At 43.1% G+C, this 22763-nt stretch overlaps 1 protein-coding gene across 4 annotated transcripts; it reads right to left on the bottom strand.

Moving 5' to 3' along the window:
- Positions 1–746: 746 nt before the first annotated feature.
- On the bottom strand, positions 747–20656 carry nt5c2b (5'-nucleotidase, cytosolic IIb). 4 transcript variants are annotated; one of them, XM_047577687.1, is made up of 19 exons: positions 20123–20449; positions 19927–20042; positions 19039–19158; positions 15181–15254; positions 10241–10358; positions 9877–9972; positions 9694–9785; positions 8989–9046; positions 8313–8406; positions 7468–7521; positions 7242–7325; positions 7059–7100; positions 6830–6937; positions 5696–5762; positions 5423–5593; positions 4841–4892; positions 4408–4468; positions 3999–4175; positions 747–3593 (listed from the first exon to the last, which is right to left on the bottom strand). In XM_047577687.1, exons 3-19 carry the CDS (start codon positions 19137–19139, stop codon positions 3327–3329), a joined length of 1716 nt encoding a protein of 571 aa, XP_047433643.1. In that variant the 5' UTR covers positions 19140–19158; positions 19927–20042; positions 20123–20449; the 3' UTR covers positions 747–3326. The 4 variants fall into 4 exon arrangements, with proteins under 4 accessions (XP_047433643.1, XP_047433642.1, XP_047433644.1 ...); XM_047577686.1 differs by lacking the exons at positions 19927–20042; positions 20123–20449 and adding an exon at positions 20456–20656; XM_047577688.1 differs by lacking the exon at positions 19927–20042 and having other exon boundaries at positions 20066–20449.
- Between the last annotated feature and the right edge of the window lie 2107 nt (positions 20657–22763).

Below are 22763 nucleotides of genomic sequence, written 5' to 3' on the forward strand. Positions count from 1 at the left end.
CATGGACTCAGGGGTTTTGTTGCTACTGCCTTACTTGGTCTGATGTGACCATTAACTAATGACCAACATCTGCAGTTTAATTAACATTGCTTTGATGGTTCATCGCTTTACATTTTAGCATTAAATCAGAAACTCCCCTTTAACTTCAGTGGCTGTTTCCAGCTACATTATCGTCGCTTTGCTTTAAATCTTCAGAAGACATCTATGCAAATCAGGCCAGGTCACATGTAAAATATTCATGTCTTTATATACACTTGATAATATCACATTTTGTAGCCCTGACATATACATCGAGGAAAATAAAAGCCACGGTCCTCGTTAAATTGAATGAGGGCGGCAGATCGTCTAGGCATGCCTGAGATTAAACGCTGAGTCAGGAAATCCCACACTCCTCCTGCGCCCCCCGTTCGTGTTTCAGCCTCTTCCGCGACAATGTCATTCACCTCACACAGCAGGGAATCAGCGAACAGCGTCCCGGCGCACAGCCTCGCTGCCCTTGAACGTCACGTGACGGTAAACCACCCTGACGCGCAGGTTTGTCATCAGTCATTACATTAAGTGTCAGGACAGAGAGAACAGTACTCTGTAAACCATGATGCAGCACAAAACAGGAACAATATGTGCTCAAATAGGAACGCTATTAGGATCCACATAATAATTCAACAAGAGCGTGAGGTGCACCATTGTTTTTAGACTTAAGTGCCCATAAGTGTCCATTATTAATGAAGAACAGAACAACACCAAAATATTAGAAACTATCTTTATTCTACATTTTTGTCACATACTTCAATTTACAGTCTGAAGAATCATTTCTGGAAACAAACAAAACACAGAGGAACATAAACTGATATGCATAAAAACAACGGATAACTGTGGTTTAGAAAATGAATGAAAATGATTTTTTTCTTTTTTTTTTTTTTGCACCTCTTGATGCAAACTGGGCATCACAACGACGGACAGAAATCTCCTAAAGCCCTGCGACCTGCTCACCAGGCTTCAGTCAGTTCAGAGTCCGAGTGACAGGCTTCGCCGGTGCGGTATAAAAATGAACAATAAGAAAATTTGGAAAAAAAAAAAAGAAGAAGAAAAAAGATAAGAAAAGGAAATGGAAAGGTCTATTTACAGTTCTGTAAACCGAGACCACTTAAAAACACGAGCTTAGAAAAATAATAACCCCATGGCATTGATCACAATTACATGGAACTGAACATGCTATTCACGCCTCCCCGTCGTTTTAAGATATCATTTTTTACAGATTTGCAGTTTTTTTTTCTCCCTGTGTAAACTACACCGACAAATGTCGTAGAAGTCAAACCAATGCTACCGTAACTGCCGTGGCACAATGCATATTTTTGTTACTTTCACATGCAAGTGATGCAAAGACAGCCGGCTTTTACAGATTAGCAGTGCAGCTGCCTCGTGTGGCACATCCAGTTGTTATTCTACGTTCAAGAAACAAAAACCAGAAGAGAGAATGTCAGTTTTTTTTTTAAAAAAAAGTTTCTCAGCGTCTGAGATAGTTTTATCGCAAGAATCGTCGCATAAAGTTCCATTCACGAAAGCAAAACTGAAACGTTGCATAAAGTAGACGGCATATTCCTTCCCTTTTGTTGGCCTCCACGGAGAGGCCGGTCCAACACTCACAAGACAACACGATGACGCTCAGCATGGTGAGGAAGGTTAACGTACGGGATGCGGATCTGAGGGGACATTCAGGCACCGCTCTTTGTTTTCTGCAAACCAACAGAGCGGCACCGTTTTCTCCAGCAGCTTCGTCGTTGTGCTTTTCACTACAGGTCTGAAGCAGGAGAGTGAGGATTTAATTCAATTAAATCCGGTTTCAGCATTTCAAATGAACCCAGAGCAGCGTGGCGGCGCTGCAGAAGAACAGGGCACGAAGAGACAGACCTCAAATAAGTGCGAGTTAAAAATGAAAGCCTCTTTTTTTTTTTTTTTATTTGGATTTTTTATCCAAACGTATTCGTCTAAAAACAGACAGCTGAGTTGTTGAGAGTTGCAGTCTCAATAAATACCACTAAAACGACGCATGGGAACTCAATGTGAAGGGGCTGCAAAGCAAAGCAAATACAGAGAACTAAAGACTGGAGCTCTCCATCCAGTTGTGAACTGGTTACGCAGCTTGAACTAACAGTATACACTTCACAGTGTTAAAAGAATAGTGTGTGTCTGCATGTTTGCTCCCACGGGTGATGCAAAATGATCAACGTTACCGACAGGAGCCGTTGAAAAAAAATAAAAAATCTTTCCGTACAGAGGCCACGTTCATGATCTCACTTCATAAAAGTCACAAAAATCAAAAGTTGCACGAACTGGCTTAAACGTCATTGTTCTGTACACCCGCCCCACTACACTGGCAATACTCAAGTTTCATCTCCCAAGCTGAAAAAATACTGCATGTTAGCCTGAACTCGTTCACATGGCAAAAAAATAAAGCCATTCAGCTTGTAGCTATATACAGAAACACTACTGTAGGCCAAGGTTGTCACAGAGACACGCAGGGTACAGTACTAAGTCCTCATTGTTGCTCGGTAATAAAATATCATCTTCTCTGTCATGTACCGCGACACGTTCTCTCAACCAAATTCAAACAAATGTGATGTGCTCAAGGAAAGCTTGTGCTTCAGAACATCAGTGTGTCCTCGGGACGCACACAGAGACACGCCCCCTCACATACAAGTTACTGCGAAGACAAGAAAATGGAACCAAACCCATTAAAAACTAAATGTTGTTCCCACGTTGCAGAAAAAAAAATTAAAACAATAAACTCTAATACGTGCATGTTTTTTTTTCCAGCTCAGAAGCTGAAGTGTTTTTTTTTTCCTTCCTTCGATATCATGTGCGCCCCTCTGTGTTTCAGTTAAAACGGCTGTGGGTTAGAGAGCAAACACGACTACTGCTATTCAATCCACCTTAAGAGTCAGTGTACAAAACAGGACAAGGATTAGTGTGTGCGCTCGAGTGCGTGTTCTGTCTGCCCGGTTTGAAAAAAAAAAAAGAATACAGAAATCAAATCAATTAAAAAAACAGAAAGGGTTTATGAGATGAAACTCATAAGAGTGTGGAGGGCCGAGCATGCTTACAGTCATGTGACAGTCGAATGATCTCTTCTCATACTGGTCCTTTATGTTTTCCTCCACTGTGGGTGTGTGTGTGCGTGTGTGTAAAGTTGTGACTTATTTATACACACACACACACACAGACATACATTCCCTTGCTGCCTCGCTTTGAGAGAGATCACGATCCGACCCTACTGGGAAAAATAAGAAGGCAAGAACCGGCGCATCCTCTCCAGCTCCAGCTTATTATTACTCCTCCTCCTCCTCCTCCTCCTCCTCCTCCTCCTCCTCCTCCTCCTCCTCCTCGTCATCGTCCTCATCGTGGCAGTGAGTTATCTCCTGTGGAGTCGTGGGGAACAAGTTGGGAGGTTTGATCTCGCTGAAGGAGCGGGTCAGCTGGTTGCGTTTGCAATCCAGGTCCTTGCAGTCGCTGCACTGGCTACGGTTGCGCGTGGCCAGCGGGGACTCTGTGTCGATGTCCACGTGAGTGTGTTCCACCGTCGACTCGTGAGGCATCTGGGGAAGAAGAGGCACAGGATTAGAGAATCCCGCTCGACAGGGGAGCCTGACTTCGATGTGGTGTGGTAGAGACACGGATTATTAGCCCCGGACCAGTGTGATCGCATTAATATTCAAAGAGCAATGACATTTAAGGTTTAATTCAATATTAAAATATCCCAATGTGCAATGCACCGCCGCTATGTGTAGTTACATTGGTGGGGAGGTGCTCGGCTCCACCATACATACGGCGTCACTATAAATTGCTTTAAGGTACGTAGTTAGGCATAATCAATGCTGGAAAAAAAGTTTTCCAAAAGGATAAAATTCCAACCGTAATAGTATCAGACAAAACTTCCATATCTGTGTAAGTGAATTTGATGAATCCAGCCTGCGCTGTCATCAGACCTTCTTGCTACTCACCAGCACGTGTGCAGCTCTGAAGAGGTAACTGAAGGGGTAGTACAGCAGGTTGATGAAGGAGGCTGCGTACAGGTCGGCGTAACGCATGACCTGGGAGGCAAACAGAGTCTGTCTGGAGCCGCTGCGGAAAAGGCTGCCCATCATGCCGTAACACATGTCCATGTCGTGTGTCACTTTCTAAAAGGGCGAGAGGGAAACGGGGAGACTCTGAGAAATCGTGTCAAAAATAAAAAAGAGGAAACAATGCTTTATGAACGGAGACTGTGTCGGTCTAAAGGAGCCTACTTTGATTGAGTGGGTTACTGTTAATGATTAGACTCAAGTAAACAGGCTGAGGCTATCAAACGTACAGTAATGACGTGTCTGGCAGCAAGCGTTGCCATAGAAACGGAGGTGATTAAGGCCGTACCTTGACTCTTCTCTGAATAGTGCTGATGTCTGGCCTCTCATTACTGCTGCTGTCCAGATGTCTGTGGAAGGACGGGGAGGAAGATGATGAGACGCATGAGAGTGTGTGTATGTGTGTGTGTGTGTGTGTGTGTGTGTGTGTGTGTGTGTGTGTGTGGAGGGAGGGAGGGAGGGAAGGAGGAGGGGGGTGGGGGAGGATATCAATATCATTCTGCTGAAAGGTAATGTGACGCAACAGTGAGTGTGCCAAGCTATAAATAACGGACCTGATTATCAGCCAGTCCAAAACTTGGGACTTTACCCTATTGACCCCATTGTTCTTTCTTAAATATATATATGTATGTGTATTTATATATATATATATGTGTGTATATATATAGATATATACGGCTATGGTGGAGGGGGGTGGGGGGGTTAAATGTTACAGTCCTTACTTGTAGAGTTCAGCCAAGAAAATGTCCAGGCCTTGCAGTTCCTCGAATAACGCTGGAAAACACAAGAAGAGCGTGAAGCTCCATCTCTCCAGTAAACAAGGCTCATAGTGCACATGCTTTCGCTGTTGTTGTTAGCGACAGTGGAAATGTTTCTGAACCTGTGGCCCTGTCCAAACCTGGCATCAACATGGGTGTGAACACACCTCAGACACACTGAGGACACGTTTGAGAGGACCACATTTGGAGGTGGTGTGGACCATTATCCTCTACGTAAGCAGAGTTTTAATTTATAAAAAAAAAAAACTGACATAACTTCTCATCTAAAATGGGTTGAGGTGCATGTGGAGAAACAGTTGCCAGGTGGAAACATCAATAATTAAATAAACTGGCCAGTAGAACATATGTTATTACCGGGTCTGAACAGGCCTGTGAGCGTAAATCTGTGACAATCTGACAATACCATTTGTTACGCTATTCAATCTGTATGTACACAGCGCTGCGCTTAAGTAAATATGAATGTGAATACAGTCTAACAAATATTTCCACATGCGTGCAGCCCTTGTTCCTCGTGTCCAGACTCACAGCTCTTGTCGGTCCACACGTGCAGCTCCTGGGCCAGCTCAGGTATGACCAGGAACGTTCTCCAGCCTTGACGTTTCTTGGACTTGAGGATGTCTCCAAAGATGTGATCCCCAATGTACACTATGTCCTTCCCCTTGGCCCCCAGCAAGTCACACACGATGTCTGAGGAACCTGAAGGGTAACATGTCATTAACGGCAAACGGTGCATTCTCTCAAAATAGCAGACAACTGAACTCTACGTCCAAGAATGAACGGAGGACAATCAAAGCTCACCCCCGGAGTAGACTATGCCATGTTGCAGAGGTCCTGTGTAGGTTCCTATCTTTAGACGTCCTGTTGTCTGGAATGAAGAAAACATCAGATTGGTGAGGGGAACCTTGGCAAAACCACAGGGGCAAACCGCTTAGAGAACAGTTTGACGTGCCACACAGTCACACATGGTGTATTTATAAGGTTATGGAACAAGCTTACATTTAGTATGACAGCATTGAGTTAAGGAGAATGTCTGTCATTACGCTAGAACTCATTACAGCAGCAATGACTGGACTAAATGCATGACTGGTGTAAACACATCGATTTGCTTGGAATACGTTAATGCAATGCATTGTCAAGGTCCACCAGCAAATTGATGGTAGAACATAGAGAACAACACATTTTCTTACTAGATCAACACCGAATGATTTTTTAATAGTATCATTAGGGTCCGTTTTAAATTCATAAAATATCATGTTTAACGTTTTAGTTGTTATTATGCTTGAATTAAAGTTTAATAGTTTAATAAACAAAGTTCTGTTACTCATTTAGTTGTTAGTGGACAATTAAGAAAACTGGATTAATAGAAAAATATGAATCTAAATATTTATTTTTTGATTTAGTAGTTTCAGATTAATTGGGTAAAAAAATAATTGGTGGTGGCAAACTATTTGATATGTGGAAATTGTTATAATTTCTTTAACTAGTCATACATTCATGCTGTATACACACGTGTTAAATTAAAAAAACAGCTAAATATTGAGCACAGCCACCACATGTGGTCTTCACATGGGTCAGGGAATATTCAGCACGAGACCAAAATGGTCATGAAACAGACTTCAGCTCAAGTGTGGAGCCCTGGTGGAGAAAATAAAACTCCACGTTGATGTTTATTCACTGAATGTTACTAAAGTCCTTGGTAAAAGTTTACTGCAAAACATTCACTGCAAAGCTGGTGTGAATTTCTGGAGAGGAGGTTTCTGTGCGAGCCAGCCTTCAGTCTGAGGCAGAGGTGTGTTTCCCTTCTAATATCACACTATAATCCCCTCTCACACGAAACTGGGCTCAAACATGTTCAGATACGCCAGCCAGCAATCACGTACACCTAGTAGATACTGCCCTCTCTATGCTGGCTGTGAGTTAGTGTTCACTCACCGTGTCGACTTGTCTGAGCACTGTACCCTCCCCAAAGAACACTGGTTTCCTGGCATCTACCAGGATCAGATCGAAGTAGGACTGCCAGGGCCGGTGGGATGTGCCAGGCTGCAGCGGATACAAACGCACACAGAGTTACACACGTGCACTTAAAAAGCACTTGTACAGCTTTTCGTGTTCATCCAGCAGATGTGAAAGAGTGATGAAAGAGGTTCAAATTGCATTTTACCTTTGGGCCATGAGGGAAGTTAAACAGGTAAGTCATGATTTTCTGTGAGAACACAACACAGACTTGAATCAAACACAGCACATTCACCGTTTGTGAGCTCAATTCATCAACATCTGTCTCAGCACTTTGAAATAACCTGACTGCCGCCTCCCACTAAACAGTGAACCGCGAATGTATACTCACATCAGTGTATTTGTAGTCACTGTTGGTAGCCAAGAAAACCTTGGCTACTTCATTCATTCGGCTGAGAAGAAGAGGCAGCTTTCCCTGGTGGGAACAGAGACAAACAAAAGACAGCTCTAAGCATCTTTACAAACCAGCCTCTTCACAGAGAGTGTGAGACACCGTGTGCATGTGTGTGTGTGTGTGTTTGCTGCCCTGGCAAGCCTCGTGAATACAAACTACTTACATCTTTCACCACATATTTCTCCAAGTTCTCAACAGTCTTCTCCTTCAGTGTACCCTGAAATGTTGATACATGAGTTGTTAGACTAAGCACAGAAAATTAAGATTTTATTGAGCAACACTGGCCTGTAAACAAATTCAACTCCAGTGGTCTCAGAGGACGTGTGTGACTATGTCAGACACCGACTATGTCACTGCGTTTACATGCACATGAAAAAAAACAATTATTGGCTTAATCGGGCTCTAACTGGGGGCCGTACTAACGTGGTATTAACCCGCTGAAAAGACACATATCGCCACCTAGTGTGGAGGAGGAGAACATGTTCCCGTCAGTTATTCGATTTCCTTCACTGCATGTAAACTGGGACAAGGACCGCATTCAGAAAGTTGAATTTCAGGCATAACTCGATTAAGCTGTGCATGTAAACGCACTGACTGTTACTGTTCTGTCCATCACCGCATAAAGCCGGACCAAATAATGTGACTGGCCCAGCAGATGTTTACCAGAGCATGACGACTTCTAAACAGAGTGACTCCAGACCAACTTCCCTTCGTCAGAATAAGGTACTGAAAATGCTGAATGACACCGCCTTTCTAAAAACATTTTATTACTAAGAATAACTATGAATTCTGGTTCATGTATGAATCATTTCTCTTTCATGACTCTTCAGCATAAGAGAGAACAAAACACGTTATTATTGTGCATGTGTGTGAGTAATTTGGAACATGAATCCAGTGTGTTTACTCAGATTGAATTATTCTTTGCATGGCAATAACTTCCCCTCAGAAAATAATATAATCTTTTCCTGTGTGATAAAATCACAGCAGTCCTTTCATTACGCGTTTTACCTTGAAGTGGACCCAGTCGACAGCGTCGCGGACATCCTGGAACATACTCTTGTAGGACATGAAGAGGTCGCCGTCTTTGAAACCAGTTTCACAGCTGGAGGAGGGGAGCAAAGACACACACGTACACAGCCGTCGGACAGGCCACATCTTTACAGAAGGTTTTCAAAAAACATGACATTTGGTTTTGTTTGCTTTTAAATGGGATAGCCTTCCCTTGTTGGAGGGGTCCCCAGCCAAACAGGAAAGCATTCTCCCCCTAAAAGACCAACAACCAGGTTTCAGAGGACAAAGGACATGCAACCATTCCAGATTACATTCGCAAAAAAATTACAGGCTATTTAATCTCCTTACAGTAGCATTTAGAAGATTATCTTGTTGTTATATCAGGATCTTTTATTCTCTGCAGATAATTAGTGGAAACATTTCTCTTGTCTCAATCTGATTAGAATCCATGCTTCTTACAATTGGTAGAAGAGATTAATAAATACAGTCGTTGTAAAACCAAAGAAGGGCTCTTGGACTGAACACCCATTTGATTACCATTTTAAACAGCTGAAACCCTCCCATGCTTCAGGGCGTGCTCTTGACCCAGTTTGGCTTGCAACTTGTTTTTGTGCCATCATGCAGCACCCAGAAACTTGTTGCACGACAGACAGCATAATAAAGAGCTTCTTACCTTGTGTATCTGTCACAGTTGGAGAAGAAATCCACAAGGCAAGCGAAGAGGTAGGTCTCTGTGAGGAAAACAACAAGAAGACAGGGACGCGTCAATTATAAAATCACATCACTAAATGATTAGGAATATTTTGTCGTTCCAGGTGTAAACTGTCTCCAGAGCCTCGTTAGGTGCGTTTACATGCACGTGAAAAAAACGATTAAAATCGGAGTTCTCATTATCCGAATGAGACGCCCAGATAATGTGACTGGAATTCAATTTTCTCCGGCATGTATACGGTAATCGCGGTTTTCCAACTGGATAATGCGTGTACGCATGCTCCACATCCGTCTAGAAGAACCGTCTGAGGGTTAGCGCGCATCTTATCTGCACCAGAAGTAGCGCAAACATTACGTACGAGATTAAAAAATTTACTATTGTTCTTACGGTTGTTGTTTGTTTGTTCTGCCGCATGAACGACTCTTGTTTATTATATCACTAAATAGGTCCCTGGAAAGCAAACATGGTATTAACCCGCTGAAAAGACACATATCGCCACCTAGTGTGGAGGAGGAGGACATGTTCCCGTCAGTTATTCGATTTTGTTCCGCTGCATGTAAACTGGGACAAGGACAGTAGTCAGAAAGTGGAATTTTGAGCATAGCTCGATTAAGCTCTGCATGTAAACGCACTGAGTGTCTTCTCCCTTATGTTCACAGACCTTACCTGGCAAGTTGAAGAGTGTGTTAAGGATATAGAAACGCTCTGTATCATCTCTCTGGATGAACTTGTTTGGGTATCGCTCACGGATCTCTGGGCTGGAAATAGAGCAAAAACACAAGACTTTACTCTTCATTGTGCCCATTTGTATTCGTGCTTTATAGAATGAGAACGGCGGAAAACACTCACCCTCGAAGGAAGTTAAATCCATGGACACAGACTAGGATATTACCATAGGCATCAACCTTCAGCAAGTTCCCATACATGGTGTCAAACACAAGGCCTCTGAAAGCGGAAGGAAAGGAATGATTGTAGGAGTCTGCAGAACAGAATTAAACAAATCTATCCAACCAACATCTTATTTCTAACGTCTAACACTTGAACTGCTACCACATGCTCGGTTATTGAGAGCTACATTTTCTAGCTGAGAAGTTCATGCAGGCTAAAAGGTCAAAGGTAGCGAAAAAGATAACAGATGATGCAACAGAAACCTCAGATGAGTCTAATGGTCAAACATCGACATGACCGTTTAGTCAGCAGCATTTGTTCTGACCTGGTGGGAAACGATGGATCGTAGACGAAGCTGAGCAGCTCCTGTGGGTAACCGATGGAAACCAGACGTTCCACGGTCAGCTCAAAGCCTAACGACTCGTACTCTGGTGACTTATACACTGGAAAGGAAACACACAACAATTTACTAAATGTTTCATACATGCGATCAGAATATACATGGTGCAAATATGTGACTGACGTCCTGCTGACACTTAACAACATAGTGAAACATTACAAAGAAGTTCTTTGCTCCAGCTTCTAGACAACGGAGTTAATGAAGCTTTGAATTGATTGATTGAAAATGAAACCAGAGTATGTAAATAAAAACCAGTGCATCCAGTTGGTCCATAAAGAGAGAAAAGAGGATTTGGTTTTTGTTTGTGTCATGAAAGTGAAAATAAATCTGAAATAGTTAATTCACATAATGTTTAGTTTGAGTGACGATTTTCACAGTTTCATTATCTTTTGACAACATATAGACCAAATACAGTCAATGACTCAAAACAACTTAACATAGAATATGACCTAAGTGGAATATGGGCTTGGTCAGCAGCTCTTTCAAAATCAGATTTCCAGCTGCGATGACAGTTTTTCTGAAACAAACAACATGGCAACCCACATAATTGCCCCAAAACGTTGCTCCCAGATGTTCAGAAACGATCATGCAAAAGGTAAAATAGATGAGTCTACGACATTTACTTGTTTACTTGTCAGCTACACCACTGGTACCTGACTGACAACTGACACGCACGTGGAAGACGTACGAACTTTACACAAACACTGTTGCGTGCACACACTCAAAGAGTGTGGCCTGAGGGTGATCCCACAGCAAACACCGGTTAGGAGGTGACATAAGGTCTGCGGAGGTCACTCACTTACGCAACATGCACATGTGACTTCTCTAAGGCTACTTCACCCACTCGAGCCTCTGTCTCGTCTCAGTATTTTGATAACAACATGTTCCCACTCTCCAGTGGGCCCTCCCCTCGCACGCACACACCCTCTGCCCTTCTCTCTCTCCTTGCTACCAGCGACGCTCTTGGATGCACCGCACACAGATCCACAAAGAAAGAGGACGGGAGCGTGAGAATGAAAAATCACTCAGCGACGGCTTTAATGAGCTCTGCTGAGAGTGATGAGTCCCCGCCATGTCACCGCCAGCGCTCAGTATGTACCCCGGGCCAAACGAAAAGAGGGGGGGGGAGAGAGGACTTTGGAAAGAAAAACACAGAGGGGTGCTAGGCTAAGAAAAGGCAGGCACAGGATTAAAACGCTATCTGACACTGTCAGATGTTATAAATACGAAATAGAGAATGTGTTTGTGTTATGCCTCCTTTCTATACTCCTGGGGGGGTTGCTGGGAGGCCCCCGGAGGGGCAGAAATATTAGCTGATGATGCTTGGAGGACGGTTAGTCGGGGGAACGGCACTGCGGGACAAACAGGAAAACATCTGTGTCCTACTCTGCAAAATGTGCGGGTGTGCGTGCACTTTCAAATGCTGAGTTATACGCAGAAGTATTGAGTGTCCACTGAGTTATGAGTTCAGTAAAGCTTTGTCCTATTGTTGACACCCCTTCTCTGTGTGCATGAGCCCGTTTCTGCATTGTAATCACGTAACCTCTTGCAGTCCGCCCCCCGCTGTGATCTCCAAGCAAACTGAGGCCTTGGGCCCTCTGCCCAGAGCAGTAGCGTACACCAGCCTCCTCCTCCTTCTCCTCCTCCTCCACTCACTTGTCATATTCCTGTTGAAGCTGAGGTGCTGCAAAGAAACCTATTTTAAGAGCGGTTTCCCCTCTGTCCCCTTTGCTATCATCACTCTCTCTTTCTTTAGTTCACCGGCATCTTGTCCTTGGGAGATTGATACGGTCTCCATCTTCATACGACCTATAAAATTACACCTTAATCTAGGTTACATGAAGAGTGAGTCATCCAGGATCAGGAAGTCAGCCATCAGATAAATCGTGTGTTCATGCCTACGCCACGGTTAAGGCACTAACCACAAGTGTTTCTTCCGCATGTTGAATATTCTTTTTTTCTCAAAGTGCAAGGTAGCATTTAGCAAAGGGCATTGTTAAATATAGTTGATTACAATCCTAAAAGCAAAATATCTGAAAAACCATGTATGGTTATAGTGCATGTCTGGCTAAGATCAGGTAGAAAAACTGGTTTATTTTAACCTATCAGGATTAAGTGGGTGTGGTTTGATCAGATAACTTTATATTACTTCACCTGCGAGGCTGTTTGACTTGGAAAACCTTCCACCCTTAAGAAACCATATCACATGATATCCCTATAGACCTTACACCAGTTATTCTAGAGACTTGCTGCAAACAGGAAGTGGTGTTATTGGTACTTTCTATGTCCTTGACTTCCTTTCATGTCTGTTTTAACGGGGCCCTTGCTCCCCTGCTGCAAGCCCCTTCTCAAATGTCCCATGCTGTCATTACCAACATGCACACACAAACATACACATACCACCATCAACTCAGAGCTAAGGTGAGAACAGCGTTAGCTTCAGATCTCCTACCTTGTATTCCTAATGGGATTGTTGCCACATGATTACACATGGACCGCTCCAACTGCAGAGCTGTGGTCTTACTCTCAGAGTTTACCAGCCAGGTCACCCCAGGCCCACATGAAACGTACACCACTTCCACCCGCGGTAAACTACTCGGACCCTTCTACTAATAGACCACTAAATCTAAATCATATGAAGACTTTAACTGAACCATGTCACATAGCAGTCTATATTAGAGGCCGACCGTTTAGCTGTCTTAATTTATCTGTACCCACAAATGTAGGCCTTCACAGACGGTATCAGGCATGAGGTGGAAAAATGAAAAAAACTTAGGGACAGCCTCAGGGACCTACATTCCAGCCAAAAGTCTACTGGAAAACTAGGACAAAACTGTGTGTATCTTTCTCCTAAAAGGCTGCGGGCTATTATGTGCTCCCCTTAGAAGGGCAGGAGCAGATGAAGCAATGTTGTCTCATGTAATCTAATGCAGTTCAACAAGTCTATCGGATTATTACTAAATGGATTCTGTTTGCTAGTGTCATGCACAAAAGACTTGGGCAGAACGACACGAGGTGGAGGAACATCATGCAACATGACGTATCAATGTGACAAAGTAGCCTGGACACAATCCTTTGGACACAAATGGAGAATACTCTAATGTGGTACATTCTCTGAAAACTGCATATGGGCAAAAACAACTCGACAGGAAAGTCCGCTTTTGACGAGCGAAGACATAAAAATCCCAGTAAATCAAAGCCTATAATTACACGGGAGCAAAGCAAATAAAAATACTGTATCTCCTGTTATTGATGGGTTAAATCTGATCAAACCACACCCACCCATGAACTTTGATTGTTGCTAGATCGGTCACCAATCTTTTAAGTAAAGACATCTGAGACCAAGATTTCACGGGTTTTAGAAGCAACGGTTTCAACACGAACTGAACATTGAAAAAAGTCACGTAGTTAAGATTAAGTGCAGGACTGTTGTACTAAAATGTGTTTTTTTTCCACAAGAGTACCTAATGAACTGTCAAGTTGCTGTGCATGATCACAGAACCAAGCGCATATATAAATAGTATAAATGGTCACGACAGCCAAGTCAGTAACAGGAGCGTAAAGCTAAGCTACCGTGAGTGTTGATTGACAAGTGTTGACAGGAACTATGTCATGATACCTCTATCAGAAACCATGGGGGATTTTTCCAATCTGTACTTTAAAGGTAAAAAATAAATAAATAAATAAATCATCAAAGTGGTTTTTAACACCCTCTGACTAAGCTCCACAGCATTTAGCAACGACGTCTAATTCGCCCGCCTCGAAAAGTCCTAAAAAACACAAAGATCAAGTACATCTGAACGGCCTTTAACACCTCCCCTCCCCCCCACGAAAAAACAAACACGAGTTAACCGGGGTGCTGTGGTTAAGCGGCAGTCATTCTGTGAAACCGATGAAGCACCTCTGCGGCGAAAACCTGAACCCTCTCCAAAGATACGTGATATCCACGCTTCTAGCAAACATTAACACTTGGTTATGAGCCCCCATAAAGAGAGTCATGTCAACAGCTGAGCGTCCGTAAAATCTCCCGCACTCTGATCTGGGATACAGAGTCACGGTGGAACTACGAGACATCCCCGCGCTCAGGGGAGCCATCGCTGGTGACCTCAACAAACAAACGTGACCTGCTTTTCAAAGTCCGGGAATTTTTTTATTTATAGATGGTGGGAGACCGAAAACTGGAGCTGAGTCAAAGAACAAAGTGGAGCGAAAGGAAAAGTCTGGGTGTCAACGTATCTATGGCAGCCGACCTCACATACCATTGTCCTTTGGTTAACTTTTGGTCATTCGAGTGTGGCGTGCTCAATTTGTCACCGGCATTGACCTAAATAATATTTTGTGGACGACAAGCTGCAGTTCACGGGGGATGGTAGGGTGGCCAAATATAGAGTCGAAAGGAAGAGACACAAGAAGTCGCTGCAGATTCTGAATGGTTCAGAGTTATTCTTCCTCTTTTTTCGATCGTTGCCCATTTTTTGTTATTGTTCAAGAAATATTGATACGTCATGACATTTATATCATCTGTGGTGATTTATCAAGTGACACATGCCTACTATGACATGTCTACATTATTTTTATGTATTATAACTCCAGATAATCCTTGTAAACTGCAGAGCTGCTATGTAACCTTCTGCCCAACTTGGCCTGTGTACACAAATTCTAAAAAAAGGAGCTGGGAACGGCAGTCATTTTAACTGTCACTGAATCAAAAAAAACAAAGGATGTCTTAATAAAACCCTGCATTGAAGACTAACCCGCAAATATTTGGCTTCAATTCCTCAACCAGTGACTTCAGTGATCAATGGATCACCCAGCCTGTGCTCTAGTTTCTATTATTTGTTGAAGTGAATGGGTGTTGAACTTACCTGCCAAAGTGTAATCCATATCAAAGCCAAAGCACTTAATCTTCTCCATAGCCAAACTTCTGTTCACAAAGACTCTAGAGGAAACAAATGGAGGAAAATGATACTTCAGTTCCAACGTGATCATCAACAAATAGATTAGGAAGTGCAGAAACTATCTTTGGGTGAATGTTGAGCTGCTTCTTCACACTTAAAAGTCACAATTAATGGCTAATACCAGGTCCATTGTGTTGCCTCAAGTGAAAAACGTCGCTCCTCATGAACAGACAAATGTACAATTAAAGATTGAAGCACTGTGAAGACGTACTCACTATGGAACATGCAAGCACCTTTGAGACCTATCAAATGTTACAGTTTAAAACTATAACTTTCTATGGGGATGCATGTAAGTCTTTTATAACTTTGTCAAATTGTGTGTTAACGACTAGATTTAAGACATCAGAACACAGGTAGTGTTGAGCACATTCACAACTTTGGGTATCTTGGTTAATATTATTACATTTAAATAGGTTTTATATTTCAATCATTTATATTTCATTGCTGCTGAAAATGTGACACTGAGCCCGTATGAACCCAACAAGGCAAGAAGAAGATACAAACCACGTTAAACAGTGACCGCAAATCTATTTACTGATCCTGACTCAAAGATATCGTATCAGCAATGACTTGGCTTTTTACCTACATTTTTTTCTGTATATCTGAGCAAGCAGAAAAGAATATTTCATTTGTTGTTGCTGAGCCGGTTTTGCATTGTGAGACTTCAAAATGTTCGTTGTTAAAGAAAGGCCAGCAGACCAAGGACCCAAGAAGTCAAGTACTTGAAGGAAGCTACCCAGATCTTTTCAGAAAATAACTCCAACACAAAATGAAAGACTTCTGTAACACGGAGACTGAGCTATGGCATCCTGCTTAAAATAAAATTAAAAAAAATACCTATTATGTGTTTTTTTTCTTCGTAGTTCTATATAATAACAGCATCTTTCTAATTTATCTCATGACACAAAGCAACAAAGTGATCGCCTTTTCTACACATAGACCACTAAAAGTTGCAGAGTGACTGTTTACCTATTGAATTTTACTTTAGGATAATAGGACCAAAAACATACGTTACAGTTCGGACCAGTATTTCTTAGTGATTATCACGCCCGCCACAGTAAAAGCAAAACGGTGTATTGAGAGCAAACATCAGCAATTGTGATAATATCTGGAAAGGCTGGAACATACAGTGAAGTGGTCGCCGTAAGAGGCAATGTTTACACAGCCTGACAAAAAAAGACTTAACTCTGACGGCCGGCACGGACCTAGGTAACTTATATTCAACAGCTGTGACCAAGCTTAATGTGTAACCGTGTTCCTGGACATTTCCACATTCAAGAGTGATCATTTGATCATTCTAGGAATAAGACGCATGCCAGAAATGTCAAACACGAACACAAACCCCATACACAAACTCAAACCAGACTAGCCGCGTGACGCAAACGATCTTGTCATTTATCTGCGACAAAGCTCCGTCATCTTGACCAATCTCTAAATCAGCTGTGAAATACCTGGCAGCGGATCCATAGTGAACGAGTTCCCATTTAGAGCTTAGTCCAGGACACGACTGGCAATGCATTCTGCGTGAAATTAAACCTCAGTTTGACTCTCCGCTGGTTTGACGTGCTCCGGCAACATGGGGCAGCTCTGGCCCACCGCGAACAATGCCTTCCCCCTCCCTCTCTCTCTCTCTTTGCTTTCTTGCCATTCAGAATTTTTCTGACTTGTTGCAAAAATGATTGTGGCCCTTCCGCGTCATTCTCTGTTGTTGTTGTGTGTTGTCAGTCGGGGCAGGTTGTTGTTGTGCGGCGTGATGTTTGCGGGCCCTCAAAGACATCCAGAACAATCACAAGTCAGGTAGAATCAAACACGCCGGAGCCCCAAGCTTACATCACCCGGATATTAATACTAGCAGCAGGGCTACAAATACCAATCATTTTCTTCATTAGCTGATATTAAGTGTTTGGGATGCAAATCAAGAAGTAGTGAAAAATAGCAAATTAGTCCAAACTCAAAGAAGGAAATTCACATCTTGCCGGTTGATGAAGGGAACTTCATCAGTTGCTGATTTTGTCACTCCACTACCAACTACCAGGTGACTGTACATTTTACACTGAATTGTTTTATCTTTTATTTTTATGTAAATATATTAATTTGTCAATAGAACTGAAGCTTGTTCTGGCCTTATTTGCCTCCGCTGACCGGTTTAGGGTCCGGAACAACCGAAACAAAAGAGAGATATCTCAGCATTGAGAGGACCTTATGCCATTTGAGTGAGGGGTTTAAACCTAAATCTTTTCTATTTTTGCTGGGCTGATGTCCTTTCATTTGTATCCCTCGCTGGATGCCTGGGGAGGCGCAGTAAAGGACTTCCATCACTGATAACTTGTGCCTCTTCTAAGCTCTCCTATATCGAGAAAGGGCGGGGGGTGACTTGATTACCGCAGTCAGGCTCGACTTTGTCCCTGCCGACAGAAACAGTAATGCTTCAAATAGCTCTCCTGGGCCACGCCACACCTACAGGAGAATCCTTTAATAACTTTTACACCACCAGAGCGCAGCTGAGCAACAATCTGCCAGATTTTTTCCACTGCTCTCTAATCTCATGCAGACTGTGACTTGAGTCCGTGTGATAGAGCGTTTATCTGTGCTGGGCAGAGTCGTCAGCCCCCTGCTATGTGACATACAGGCTGCATTGTTTCGGCTGAGCTCTAAGTTTGTGTCTGCGAGGTAGACCAAAGGTCCCCCCTTGACGTTATGGATGATGTCCATGATCAAGAAGTGATGTTTTAGAGGGAATGAGCGTTTTGTTGTTGTTCGTTTTGCATTGCACGTGCATGAGTGTCAAAAAGGGAGGGGGGGGCTTAAGTCCACACGGAGCTAACAGATGAGGGATGGCCTCACAAAACCTGTGAGCAGCACTGCATATTGTATACTAGCGCAGAAGAACGACAAAGCCCAACAATGTGGACGCCTAAGAATGACATAGACATATTATTACTCTGAGAAGAAACTCCTTTTTAAATCAGCTTTCAGCCAATTTGACCGCAGGCTGCCTCCAATCAGAAGGCCTAGAAACAAGGGCGTCAATCCAGGCTATAAAAAAACATTCCTGTTCAGCCACACTTTCTCTTCACCCTCACCAAAACCAACTTACAAAGCTTAATGTGTTGAATCTTAATGGGATTTGTGTAATAATTCCCCAGATCTTAACCGCCAGAAGGAAGACCACACCTCAAACGCAGCCGTCTGTCTGCGAAAACTACAGCAGCACAACCTGCTTCGCGTCCTCGTTCGGCTTCATCAACCCGTTTTTTTATTGGTTGGTCAGTCAGTGTTTAAAAAACAATGAAAATGTAATTATTTAACTAACTAGCACTTTTCTGCATTTATCTGACACTTACTTCCCCATGTGTAGTTTATATCATATATTGTAAGAAGGCAGTGACATCGAGGGTGATCAAGCGCTTCTGCTTGGAGGTGGTAAGATCAGTGAACGTTTGAAATAAAAATCTAAAATATCGGATATAATAGCTTAATGGTGTGTTTTAACTTTATAAATGAATTTAACTATATGATGTTATTATCACGTAATAGCGCTGATCTCCTCATACATAACTACTTGGTTGCATTACAGCAGGTTATCAGTCTCCGTATTACATTGCAAATATGTTAATACATATGTAGTTCCTATTGGGGCTTACAAATTAAATAGCTGCTGCAACAATTAGAAATAAAATGAGGTTTTTGGTTATACGGTTTGCGCCACAATATGCCACCGCTCCTCATCACAGCCGTGCACATGCTGTGAAATGTGCTTCTCACCTGTGGTAGGGCTCCCTTCTGTATTTCTTCATTGCCAGGCCGTCCATGTTGGCAGGCAAGTCTGCATAGTTCTGCAGTCGGTCGCTCCATGAAGTGGTCATCTTTAAAAACGTTCAGTGTCTGGAAAAAACGGAAGAAAACACACATGGAGGGTCACTGTGGATTTCAATGTTCTTCAAAGAACAATAACGTGTAAAACTTTTTAAAGAAACGAATTCTGAGCTACAAACGTTTTTTTTTTTCCTGCAATTACACAACACCGTGTGTTAGAAGGGAGAAAACGAGATTAACTGGATGGACAAATTGAGATCCAGCTCGTATAAATACTTTATAACTCGTAAACAGATCCCAAAAACAGTGAACTGGGTGGGCGATCAGACGTTCACGCTGAAAGGGGTTATTTGGAAGAGACATCAAAAAACCTGGGATGCAGGTTAACACAGAGGTGGAATATATTTGCCGCAAATGAAATAGGACAAAATCCTTGTATGGTAAATGAGTCAGGTCGCACACAAACAAGCTGAGTCCAAAAAGAGAAACCCAGCGGAAAAATAACAAGTATGTGAAAAGTCTAGTGCATTTCTGCCTGAGTGAAGTCTAGTCTCGGCCTTGTGTTTTAGCCTCAGTGGCCAGCGCTGTATGTTTCCCACCACTGACACTTTATCATTCCCTTACTGTCGCTTGGAAGAGAGGCTCCAGGAAGGAAAGGCAGAGATCAGCTTTCTTGATCTGACTGCCAGCACAAATGCAAATCAAACTCGAATGCCGAGGCCAAGGAGAAGTGTCAACAAGCCCACTGACACTGCGTGAAATCACTAGCAGTGTGAAGCGTTTCCTGACGTCTTGTGCGTTTCTCCGGGAATAAACAGAATTTAACTGCGTGTTTACGTTTTAAACCGATGCCTTTATTGCACCCTAGTCTGCTGTGTGGGTCTGGTCCAGTGGGCTCTGAAGGAAGCTCTGGTTTGCAAAGGTTCACGGCTCACCATTAAGAAAACCTGCAACTGAGAAAGCAGACATGACTTACAAAGGGCTCTGTTTCCTGTTCAGCGCTGGCAGGGAGTGGGTTTATTGCGACACATACCTATCACTCGTCTTAAGGATGTAATTTATGTTGCCATATTTAGGTGTACGACAAGCCGCAGTGAAGCCAACGGTGAACGCTGCGGGATTAGCTCGAGCTACTGTAAAAGTATCTTTACAAGCTAGAAGCAAGGACCTTGCTCGCGGGGTTACCCGACAACGTCCCGTTATTTAGCGCTCAGCTAGCTCCCTGTCGGCTCTGCCCGGCTCTTCATTAATCTGACACCGATTAAAAGCTCAGAGAGAAGAGGTTAGCCAACGCGCTGGCCGTCTTTGATGACAAAAGAAAAACTGTCGGAGCATATTTTTACCCCCCTGGCGTCACTGTACTCACCCTCTGAGTTCCTGGATAAAGCAAACGCACCGTCGGTTCGTTCTGAGCATGCGCCGTGAGCTGAGTGAAAGTCGGAGGAGTATTTTGTGAGTGAAAGCTGCAGGCAAAGCGGGGATGAGTGTGAAGCCAGGCAGCAGATGAGTGTCAGAGATCTTGCTGCTCCCTGCTGTCTCTCTGTCTCTCTCTCTCTGCGGCCAGCTGTTGTTGTGAGACGTCCAGAGGGCGGGGTTTATTCCTGTCCGTCACAAGGAGGCGGGGCTATGTGCCGTCGTGGCACAGACACGTGACCCCCACGCCATTGACTGTATAGACTAGGGTCAAACATCTGCAGCATTTATCTCAAATTTTATATAATTTGGATGCTTGCGAAAGACATCAACAGCTATGACGACGATAACTGCACAATTGAATATAGAAGCACAAATTCAATTTGTGACTTCTAAAAAAATCCTTAAAGGCGTCTTTTTTTGAAACATTAAATAGTTAAGTAAACGCGAACTGCCGATTATATGCGTAAATAGGGTTCTCCAAGTCAAAATGTGACACATTACGTCTCTTGCGATTCACATGTATAAGCCTTTTTTTGTGTTTCATACTTTCCTTTCACTGAGAGATTGAGCGTTATTACAAGGAATAAGAAAGAAAAGGTTTTTGACGTCCACAAATGTGATGCTGACATCTGCCAAAACAATGTTTGTTTGTCTTTGATCAGTCCTGAAAACAAATGCACTCCTTTTTCAGGGCAAACAGTTGAATAGTTGACCTGCTTACTAAAGTACTTAATCCTCCTTCATTTCTGCTCTATTATGCGTGGTCAGAAAGGTGGTAATTCAACTGATGATCATTTTGGAGGATGCAGTTTGTGGTGCTGTTAACTGGGTTGACATTAAACATTAAAGTGCTTTTGTTATAGCTTCGCCCACTCACTAAAATGTGTCAGTTCAACACAATACAATTTAATAATACTATGAACCACAGCCTCTGAAATGTAAACACAGTTGATCCTAACCCTAACCCCAGTTGAGCTCTGTCAGTTATTTTAAACAAAGCCTTAATTCTATAATCTTTGTGAAGATAAGATTTTGCGCACGGCTATGACATTAGACTGTAGACTTTGCAAGTACAAATGCAGGACCTCCCTTAAGTAGAATGCACGTTAAATATCTGTCACATGTCTGTCAAATATCTGTCACACGTCTGTCAAATGTCTGTCCTGAAAAAGGTGTTACTGAGGTTACTATTGAGAAGGTGTGGAAAGAATACCGTTTTAAGAAGGAGAAATGGTTTTGTGAATATTGACTTTTTGCCCATCACAGTGAGTTTTGGGTTAATGAGTACATTACATTAACATATTAATAATAAGCCTCTGGTGGGTGTGCCCAGGGAGCAAATTGGGGGTTAGGTGCGTGTCTCAGGGCACCAGGGCAGGAGGCAAACCTGTGGCACTTCGAACAGCTCCCCCTAAAAAGTCTGTATATATATATATATACAGAATATAAAAAGTGTCCCTCTCACCCTCACAGGGTGGTAATCGTGTCATCCTCAAGCTTGGGTCCCCCACCAGAGGCGTGGGAATTTGAGGGTGCTGTGCAGTATCTTAGCTGTTTCTAGGACTACACTCTTCTGGACTGAGGCTACAGATGTTGTTCTCCACTGGGTGCAGTGACCCCCAGTTTGCCGAGGGAGTTCAGTCGAGGTGGCTGCTGACGTCATCAACGCCACTATCTCCCATCTGCAGACGCAACGGGCCATATGCCTTTATGATGATCAGTGGGGATTTAAATCATCATCACCTTGGACAGAACACTCACAGACTTCACCCAGTATGTGGACTGTCACACCAGTGACAACCACCCGTCGTTCCTCTTGTTCAATGGCAGCCTCTGTCCAAAAGGTCTGTAAGGAGGTGGACTCAGGAGGCTGGGGAGGCCCTGCAGGCCTGCTTTGAGTTCACTGACTGGGAGGCCCTCTGTCAGCCTCATGGGGAAGACATCAGCAGCCTGACAGAGTACATCAAATTCCACCCCCCAGACAGCTCGCTGTTTCTCCAACAACAAACCACGGATCACCAGCGACCTGAAGACTCTGCTGAATGACAAAAGGAGACAAGTAGGAGCATGGAAGGGAATCACCTGCTGCTTAACGTGGACAATACCAAAGAGATGGTGATTGATTTCAGGAGGAGGGGAACAGCATTCATTTCACAGATGTTGCGGTTTCATGGTTTTGCTTCACCACAACCCACACATAATATCACAAAATAGAAAATAAGGAAAAGAAACCAACATGGGTTCAATACAATATGAAT

Source organism: Mugil cephalus, chromosome 2 (assembly GCF_022458985.1).
Source record: "Mugil cephalus isolate CIBA_MC_2020 chromosome 2, CIBA_Mcephalus_1.1, whole genome shotgun sequence".
In the NCBI taxonomy this organism is placed as follows: domain Eukaryota; kingdom Metazoa; phylum Chordata; class Actinopteri; order Mugiliformes; family Mugilidae; genus Mugil; species Mugil cephalus.